Source organism: Tigriopus californicus, chromosome 11 (genome assembly GCF_007210705.1).
Source record: "Tigriopus californicus strain San Diego chromosome 11, Tcal_SD_v2.1, whole genome shotgun sequence".
In the NCBI taxonomy this organism is placed as follows: Eukaryota; Metazoa; Arthropoda; class Copepoda; order Harpacticoida; family Harpacticidae; genus Tigriopus; species Tigriopus californicus.
This window is the reverse complement of record NC_081450.1, coordinates 9858284-9868441: the sequence shown is the minus strand read 5'-3', so window position 1 is coordinate 9868441 and position 10158 is coordinate 9858284. Positions and strand designations below refer to the sequence as shown.

General features: G+C 39.8%; 1 protein-coding gene across 1 annotated transcript in view; it reads left to right on the top strand.

The window, feature by feature from the left end:
* Positions 1-9435: 9435 nt before the first annotated feature.
* The window catches only part of LOC131889808 (keratin-associated protein 6-2-like), a gene marked incomplete in the record, with an annotated part of 56869 nt that continues 56146 nt past the window's right edge, over positions 9436-10158 (top strand). Inside the window, 1 exon segment of the mRNA XM_059239006.1 lies at positions 9436-9615. Coding sequence (XP_059094989.1) covers positions 9601-9615 — 15 coding nt within the window.

The following is a 10158-nucleotide window of genomic DNA, read 5'->3' as shown; positions in this document are numbered from 1 at the left end:
GATTGCGTCCACGTCACCATTTTATTAATTCCTGATGGCAGTTCATGGAGGAGACGTCGCCTAGTGATTTGCGCAGTTCCCTATCATGAGAGAGGTCCCGGTTCGATGCTCCTCCCGACTTTTCTCAGGGACACTTTTGACGCTAAAACATATCCACAGACGGAGAATCACTCTGATACTTTACAGTGTCCAGAGAAGGTACCAAAGGTATCTGATACTGTACGTTTTCAAAAGCATCCATGCGCTTTGTCCCAACCCAGGATTTAGGGTCAATTCTAGTGACCGTAGAGGCTTAATGTGCGTTTTGAGAGCACCTTCAAGTCCTCGAGAATCCAGGCTAGTTCGAGCAATGAATTCCACATCTTTTCTTTCTCTGCCTCCTTCATTGTTTAATTTGCTTCCCTCTAATGTTCGTAAGGAATACGTAAGCCTTATTGATCCGGTAGCATCTTTCAAGACAGACTTAGACAGTTTTTTAAGTAGCATTCTAGACCAACCCTACATTAAAGAGCAAGCTCGGTCTGCCAACTCAAATTCGTTGTTTATTGTTTATTGATTTGGCCACCCGACATCAGATTTGATGATTGGGGTGTGAGATAAAAATATNGCTCGGTCTGCCAACTCAAATTCGTTGTTTATTGTTTATTGATTTGGCCACCCGACATCAGATTTGATGATTGGGGTGTGAGATAAAAATATTTTGATCACAAGGATACAAAACTGAAAAAAAGGATGGGAAAGAGAAAAGAAAAAAGGGACAAAAAAAAGGAACTACTAAAAATCTAGCACTTGCTTTCCACGCAATTTGTTTCGGAACAAGTTCAAGGACTCCGCATTTCTTGTAGGCATTGAAAGGCGATTCCAAACTTTTGGCATTCTCACAAAGAAGGCATGGCATCTGACCCGAGTGCAGGCATAAGGTTCCCTCAAAGGTTGATTTACCATTCTTCTTATCCTTGGAACGTTTTGAGAATGATCCTCTCTGACAAAGAATGACACAGACCTATGGTTTAGTGGTTCAATGGCTATTTTCTTTAAGATGATCTTGTACGCCAAGACTAAGTCAAGTTCTAGCCTCCGTACATTAAGTGCACGAAGTCCCAGTATCCGAGTCTTTCTTGGTAAGCGAAATTCCGACATGAGAGGATCCATTTAAACGCTCTTCTTTGAACTTGTTCAATTCGATTAGCGTTCCTAATATTTATCGGGTTCCACACGAGGCTCGAATACTCTAAGGTCAGCCGCACATACGTCTTGAACAAACGAGCCCAGATTGTTGGATTCCGAGTAGTAGATGCTCTCCTTATCATTCATGGTATGGTGCTAGTTTTTTTCAACAAGCCCTTTTGATGAAAACTGGAGATTCAATATGATCAAATTATTCTTTGAGTAAAAGGAAAAGAATTTCAGAAGCCACAAAGAGCGGCTCTTGATTTCTTTACATCCAGTACTCCTCCACAGGGAGTAAGTTACTTTGGAGCTTATGAAAATTATGAAAAAAACAATCAATGTGAGACTAAGTTCATCAAATCAGAAGTTGCAGCAATTTGATGTCACTATGGACTGAAATAGTAAATTAACCCATGTGACCTATCTTGGGCGTTTTAGGGCAACTAAATGTGGAGGAACTTAATTTTTGGACGTCCGCATCTTTGAACATGTCATAGAATTGCGAGACATAAGCCATGAGATGCGATGAGATGTTACTCATCGCCTCTAGAATATCGTTTGACCATTTGCAAAGTGCCACAATGTACTTAAGAGTTCCTCTTTATGAAGGGTCTCAGGTTTAATGTCAAAAAAAAATATTTGAGCACGGAGAAATATTGTGAAAAACAGCCATGGAGGCCCTTAATTTCTTTACACCCTGTACTCATAGGATTTTGATCGAACAAAAATTAGAGAATTGCTATCCCTTATGACTTTTATCTAAGCAGAAAAAAGTTCCGATCCGTCAATGGCTTTGACAATGGCCAGGGCTTGCAGGTTTTTTTTTTTTGAGGGCCAAATAATCACTAAAAAATTTAAAAGCACCAAATGACTTATTTACACAGGAAAAAAACCTCAACCGCAAAAATGAAAGCCTGAAAGCAAAAAAGCTACATTAAAAGACAACATTAAACTTATTTTACAAACGTTTGAAGCATTTGTCAAAGGTTTCAATATAGTTCATCATTTCAAAATCTTTGAAATCAAAAGGTTTTGAAGTTGTCTCCTAACTTGGGCCCCCAAACAAATACTTTAAAACATGCAGGTTTCTAGATCGAATTTGGTTCCTCCCCTCTGGATGCTTTATTTTAGCTTTCTTTCAGGGCGAAGACACCTTGGCTAAAATGTAAATGTTTTTATATTTGCTCTTTTGTGTGTAAAGTGTTGACGTTCTGTTTGCATTTTTAGGAACAGCTTGAGCTTTTGACAAAAAGGCATGCAGGAATAATGTGAGAATGAGATATGAACTGCTGTTTTGCAAAAAAACAAGAAGATTGGGACAATGTAATATTCAAAGAAGGTGCAAAAGGTATCTTTTACGATGTATCTTCAAAAGTAATCCATGAGTGTTTTCCTCAACCAGAATTCTGAATCGATTGTAGTGAACTTCAAGGTTTACACTTTTGAGCTCACCAATCCATTTGCCCTTCCGCAGGTCCGTCATAAAGAACTGGAGTGGTGACTCTTTCTGTTCTACATCCGGAAATAACTCAATTGGCAATAAACTACAAAAAAAGGAAATGGACAGATGTGGGTTGGACAGAAAGTAAATGATAAAAATAAGTTTTTAACAGACAAATCTTAACCACGGCAAATGCACAAATCAGGAAGCCACTGCTTCTCTCCTCTGCGCGGACGTATCTACATCAGGTTGTTAATAAGGTCACTGGGGTAACCTGAAGTTCATTTTAGTCATGAAGAGGCTTATGAGAGAAGATTATCGATTCAAAGAATGGGTTGTTATGGTTGTTATCCAGGATTGAATATGTTGGCGGTGGCCGGTCAGATCCAAAAGCTTGAGTTTTCTGTTGAACAAATAATCAAATCCGAGCTTACGATAATACTTTACAAAGTATTACCCAAAACTGAAGAGAAAGGCATGAATGACCCTTCATCGGTGACAAAGTGTCCCCAATTGTGACCCAAGCAGCCTTACTTTTTGCAGCCCAGAGACCGCCCATCCTTATTTACCAGGACTTGGCCATCCAAAAACCAAAGCCCTGTCATCAAGACTTGTGAACGCAAGCAACCTAGGGAGCTTGACGTGGATTCATTAAAACTAAGAAAGAGGTTGACCAGCCTGAACAGATTGAGATTATTGACATGACTGTGAATCTGTGTAATAGAATGTCAATTGTGTATTTCCTTCAAAAGTGTAGAGGGCGAAAAAATATGTCATCACATAGAGACATCATATTTCACATATTTTGCCACTTTTCGGCCTAAAAGACATATTTCGGGATTTTCGTCGAAAAAGGGCATATTTTGCTGCTTTAGTGACATTTAAGTAGATTTTTTGTTTAAATAAAAGCCATTGCTTATGGTTGTAAAGGCTTGGGCAGGGCTAGTGTGCTAGGAACTGAAAGGCTTGCAATTAGAGATGTCATTAGAGAATACATTTTAAAACCCCATTTATAAATAGCATTTGGAAAAGCCAAAGGGTTGGATCTAAATTTGCTAATAAAATAATCATTTTGATAAATAATATTTATAAAATAGCAAAATATTCGCAATGTGATTTTATTATGTGGGGGTTAGATTTGTTGCGTTTGATGCAACCTAATTTTGTTTTCAAATACGGATATGGCAACACTATTTTAATGTTGACAATTCAAAGAAAAATTCAGCATGGCTAAGCAGGCCAAGGCAGGCTGCTTTCTGGGCTGCCTGACTGGCTCCAACTATTCTGGCTCCACACAAGAAAAGTAAAGAAATGCCTCCAGAGTGTGCCAGCCGAGATGCCAAACTCAAATGGATAAAGGATGGCAACACAAAGGACGAGTACCCATTCAAGTTATTGCTTAACCTACGACTCTTCTGTAAGGTATGCAAAGAACAGTTCTCTTCGGAACGTAAAAAAATTCTTGTATGTCAATACACTTCTCAATAAAGCTAGCTAAAATAAAGGTATACTTCTTAGGACATATTTTGGAATTTCTGAGGACATTTTTTGGTATTTCTGAGGACATAATGACATGATATTTTGTCGTTTTGGAGGACATATTTTTTCGCCCTCTAGTGATAACTAATATGACTGACAAGCCAAGTTTGTTTGCTCTCAGATCACTGACCAAGATGAATCATTTCATTGGCCATTAGTCCCCACATTGTCAACGGCATTCATGACACCTTGAGAGAGCATTAAGAGTTTCTACTATCAATTCTTCTATCAATTTGGATGTCTAAGTTAGGAGACAACTTTGAGGGCTTTTGATTTCTAAGATTTTGAAATGATGAAATCCATTGAAACCTGTGGTAATTGCTTCAAACTTTTGGAAAATTAGTTTAATGTTGTCTTTTTATGTTCCTTTTTGCTTTTAAACAGGCTAATTTCTTTGTGTTTGAGAATATTTTCCTGTGGAAAAGCTATTCAAATTTGTCACACTTTTATGTATAACATTTTCTAAAAAAATAAGGATAACTTCAAAAAGCACAATTTTGATTGACACCAATTGGTCTTAACAGATCCCAAATTGCAGAAATATCAATATTTTTGTGCTGAAGTGGCTGCAATTGCACAATAAGTTGCAAAAAATGTTAAAATAATGCTATTAAAAAAAGCAAAATTTTCCGATGCAATAAATTTGCAGAAAAGTCTGAGATATGCATTTCTTTGCAAAATTTGCACAATTTACAGGATGCAAGCTTTGGCCGGCCCTAGTGATGAACATTCGCTTCAAAACAGTTTCCTTTGGGTCAATGGACCTATTGTGAACTACAAAATCTCATCCTGGTAGTATTGGGCATTTCCTTCGGTGTTTGAGGAATGAAATGCAAATCAGACGCTCCGCAAGGGACAAACATTGACCAACACATGATCTTTCGACGGTGCTTCACCATTGGAGCAAAACAGCCGTTTTCCAAATTTTGAGCCCAAAGGTGGCCCTTCATTGAGTTTGGAGGAGAGAATAATTGGAAAGAGCTTTCTTCTGACCACATTATTCACTTCCAATGTTCGGAAGTCTAGGACATTTTGTCTTTGACGAAGGTTAACGTGACCTTTTCATTGTTTGAGGAGGGGTTTTATTTGATGCTTGTAAGCACGGGTGCCTAGTGATGCTTCAAATGAATCCTTTGGGGCTCCCTACCAACCAATAATCCTTTTTGGTTATCCCAGATGCCAGTTTTAGTTGCTCTGTAGCCTTTTTTCCTAAAGTTAGTTTTAGCACATGCTTGATCACTCTTGTCACAAACTTGGGACGACCGGATCGAGGATCGTTTTGGAGGCTTTTGTTAGTCCAGTGGAGAGCCCGCCAGAGATTAACAGCTCGCAACGACATCCCTAAGGTCTTAGAAGAACATAGCTAATTGAGTCATTCCAGCCTCAATCATACCAACCCAACTGATTGAGGATATAGAATAGGATTGAGATAGCTCTCGTATTGGGGGAGACTAAAAAAGTTGGGACTCTATGTACAGTGTTCAGAGAAGGTACGAAAGGTATCTGATACTTTGCGTCTTCAAAGGCATCCATGAGCTTTGTCCCAACCCAGGATTTAGGGTCAATTCTAGTGACCGTAGAGGCCTACCGTTTGTTTTGACAGGACCTTCAAGCCCTCGAGAATCCAGGCGAGTTCGAGCAATGAAGTCCACAGCTCTTCTTTCTCGGGCTCCTTCATTGTTTAATTTGCTTCCCTCTAATGTTCGTAAGGAATACGTAAGCCTTATTGATCCGGTAGCATCTTTCAAGACAGACTTGGACAGTTTTTTAAGTAGCATTCTAGACCAACCCTACATTCAAGGGCAAGCTCGGTCTGCCAACTCAAATTCGTTGTTTATTGTTTATTGATTTGGCCACCCGACATCAGATTTGATGATTGGGGTGTGAGATAAAAATATTTTAATCACAAGGATATATAATTGAATAAAAACGATGGGAAAGAGAAAGAAAAAAAGGACAGAAAAGGCACTACCAAAGATCCAGCACTTGCTTTCCACGCAATTCGTTTCCGAACAAGTTCAAGAACTCCGCATTTCTTGTAGGCATTAAAAGGCGATTCCAAAGTTTGATTCAAAAGTTGACATTAATGGCAAATTTCACTCATTACTACCTAATTGCTACCCAGTTGTATCTGCAAAGACACTTTCGTATTGAGATGGGATCAGTACTAAAATAACTTTTTTATAAGAACAGGCATCTCACGCGTTTCGAGAGCACCTTCAAGCCTTCGAGAATCCAGGCTAGTTCGAACAATGAAGTCCACATCTCTTCTTTCTCGGGCTCCTTCATTATTTGATTTGCTTCCGTCTAATATTCGTAGGGAATACGTAGGCCTTGTTGATCCGGTAGTATTTTCCAAGTCAGACTTGGAAAAAGTTTTAGATAACATTCCAGATAAACACTACATTCAAGGACTGGCTCGGTCTGCCAACTCAAATTCGTTGATAGATCAAATATCATATAAAGATTGAAAGGTAATAAATAGACGAATTATAACCTTTCATTTTAATAGTACTACATTCCCTGTAGCGATTAGAAAAGCCCGTGAAAAACCAAACCAAAAAAACCTAGGATGAAGGTTCCTAAGTAATCCGAATCCCCAAGTTGTGGCTAGCCTTCAAAGTTAAGATTAGAGTTTATTCATGGTAGAATTGAGGCATCCATTGAGAATGAACAATTGAAAAAGGAGAGTAGATTGGTCCAGGAGGTCAGGTTAAATCCGAAGGCTTTTTTCTCTTATGCAAACTCTAAGAGAAAGATGAAACAACCTGTAGGGCCCTTTCAAGCCGATGGTGACGCCATGGACAATGTAGGGATTATGGCTTATATGCTTGGAGATCAGTTCTGTAGTGTGTTTTCAGCTCCAAAAATTTAGAAGCAACAGATAAGTTTATTGAGTTTGACAAGTCAAGTCTGGTTAATTGATCTTGTAGTCACAGATCGAGGTGCTCTTGAGGCCCACAATGGCGGGAGGCTTTCGAGTTTTCCTGGTCCTAATGGTGTGACATCTCAGTTTCTGATGAGATGCTCACAGGTTTTCTCTTGTTTTCTCTTAATTGATGCGGTGCATCTTGGATCAGGGCAAGTTCCCATCCTCTCTAAAATTAGTTTATGTTGTTCCAATTTTCAAAAGGCAGGGGAAGGTTTAAGTTACTGCAAGGTAATTATAAGCCAATTTCTTTCACTTATACTGTTGCGAAAGTGTTTTAGAAGATCATGCAGTTGAAACTTACAAATTTCTTGAAGTCCATGAAGTCATTCCTCATAGCCAATATGTGTTCCCAGCACATTTTAGCACGGTTGCCCAACTGATTGAGCATGAGCACGTCATGCGGGGAGTAGACAGATTCGATGTTGTTTATCTTGACTTTGCTAAGGCCTTTGACAATGATATCATGACCTTTTAGTTAACAAGCTCCATGCGATTGGGATCCAAGGCAAGGTTGTCAGTCTGTTCAAAAGTTTTATTAATGGTAGGAGCAATTGGTTAAGCTTGAAGGCTCCCTTAGTGACATTCATGATGTCAAGTCGGGTGTTCTTCAGGGGTCCATTTTGGGTCCTCTCCTTTTTATCATCTTCATTGCTCCAGTTCAGAAGCTTAGTAGAAGCAGTGTCACTATCACTTCTTGTGCTGATCATGCAACATTAGTGTGTGGTAGAAATGTCCTGACTCTGGCAGTCTGGTAGAGGTCTTAGATCAAATCTACTCTTGGGTTACTGCGAGTAACATGGCCTTGAGTTTAATCACATTCCGCTCAATAACCATTGGGTCGACGCCATTAATGAATCCCCAGGTAGATAATGGAGTTAGAAATACAAAAGAGGTTTGTCCATAAAAGATTTTAAGTGTCGTCCTCGAAGATAAAGGGAATTTCGAGGAGCATGTTTGAAAGTTGGCAAAGCTTTTCAAACGTGTAGTTGGATATATTGCATGCTTAAGTCCAGAGATAGTCTCACGGTTCTAACTTTGTGCAAGTCGATTATCCAACCACATCTTGAATACACTTCGCCCATTTGGACTTCAATTAGTTGAGATGAGGTCTATTTTTTAAGCGCTGTTACCACGGAGTTAAGGATTGGACGTTACGCTGACCGAAGTGGTGAGTGGATGATCATTCTGAGTATGTTCATAGTGAATAACGCCATAGCACCAAACTCCGAGGGAAGACCTCTAAGAAACTCGCATCAGGTTTGCAAAAGGTCTCTTTATCAGAAACATCAAAATTATGAGAGAGCTCTTATATTGGGAAAGGGATGAAAGGTTGGGATTGTACAGAATTCATAGAAGATACGAAAGGTATCTAATACTGTACGTTTTCGAGAGCTAGGTTAGGTTTTTTATGCAAGAAAAGTTGATGATCGAGCAATTAAGTTGTTTAGAGATAACAAACAAGAACACGAAATTGGATATGCCGTCAAAACGCAAAAAACAACAACAAAATCGATAAAAGGCATTTGCGTCGTGGTTTGGGCAGTTTGAGCAATGCTCTAATGCCAAATGGAGAAAGGGAAGCACTACCCTGTCGTCGTAGTTACGTATTTTTGGGCTCTTTTGGATTACTTGGAAACTTTTTGACAGCGTGGACAGATATCCTTGATCAGAACCTTCCATACGATTGGTGTCTGGCGTGGACAAGCGAAAAAGTTTCATCAAGGAATTTTAGGAAGAAGAGTCGTGCCTGTGACGTCTTTCATGCCAAAAAACTATTCTTTTCACAACTCCTCTCCTATTAACTTGTAGTGGAATTCAGCTTCAAATTCACGCTTTGTGTTGGAAAACCACTCCAGCCTAGATAGAATACATTAGACATAGGCAACTGGATTGAGATATGTTCTCCGGAATTGAAAATGTCGTGCCTCTCGACCGCTCAGATTTGCAATCTGATAATTTTAGGCGTAGTTGTACAACCATAGACCAACTATTTAGTTTCAAATATAATTAAGATTCATTTCTTTAAATTATACCTGTCCAACCCTATGTTCAGGGAGATACTTGATCCGCAAACACAAGCTCGTTATCAAATCAATACTTTTATCGAATTGACACCTTTTCATCGAATTACCAGCAGTTCAAGACGAAAAACTAATTCATATTACTTAACTTCATTTTCTAAAATTATTTGATCCGCCAACGAATTAGAGATGACGAATTTGGCTAGCTCTTGAATCTAGGGTTGATCAGGAACATTGATCAAAAACTTGTCCAAGTCTAACTTAAATCTAATCATAAAATTGAATCCGAAATTGAACTCTAGGTGATGTCTATGGTTTCTTCTCAATCAATGAAGCGCTTGACCACAAAATTGAGTTGGTACATAGACAAAGCAGTCTGGAGGGTTGGACACGTAAAGGTCTTTGCATTTGGTATTTAAACGAACAAATGCGAGTAATAGCACATCAGTCTACTTGCAGTTGGCAGACAGTCAAGGCATCCGACATCAACATTCAATATGAACAAGTTTGTGGTAAGCAACCATCCAATTCAGAGAGCACAAAGCAATATGGTCATTGTACTAATAGCCATTATTGATGAAATCAAATGTTCCATTGTCTTGTTTCCAGGCTTTTGCAGCTTTCGTTCTCGCAGTTGCCTGCGCCGAACCTGAGGCTACCCCTTATGGTGGTTATGGGGGCCGAGGAGGTTATGGCAGCTACAGCCGTGGTTATGGCGGATATGGCCATGGCCATGGCAAGCGATCTGCCGAGGCTGAGCCTGGGTATGGCGGTTATGGTGGTTATGGTGGTGGTTACGGCCATGGCCATAGCTATGGTGGATACGGTCATGGATATGGCAAGCGATCTGCTGAGACCACTGAGATTGAGGTTGAGAAGCGATCCGCTGAGGCCGAGGCTGAACCCGGATATGGCGGCTACAGCGGCCATGGAGGTTATGGCGGTTACGGCCGAAGCTATGGTGGCCATGGACATGGTTATGGTAAACGATCTGCTGAGGCTGAGGCTGAGCCTGGATATGGCGGTTATGGTGGTTACGGTCATGGCCGCAGCTA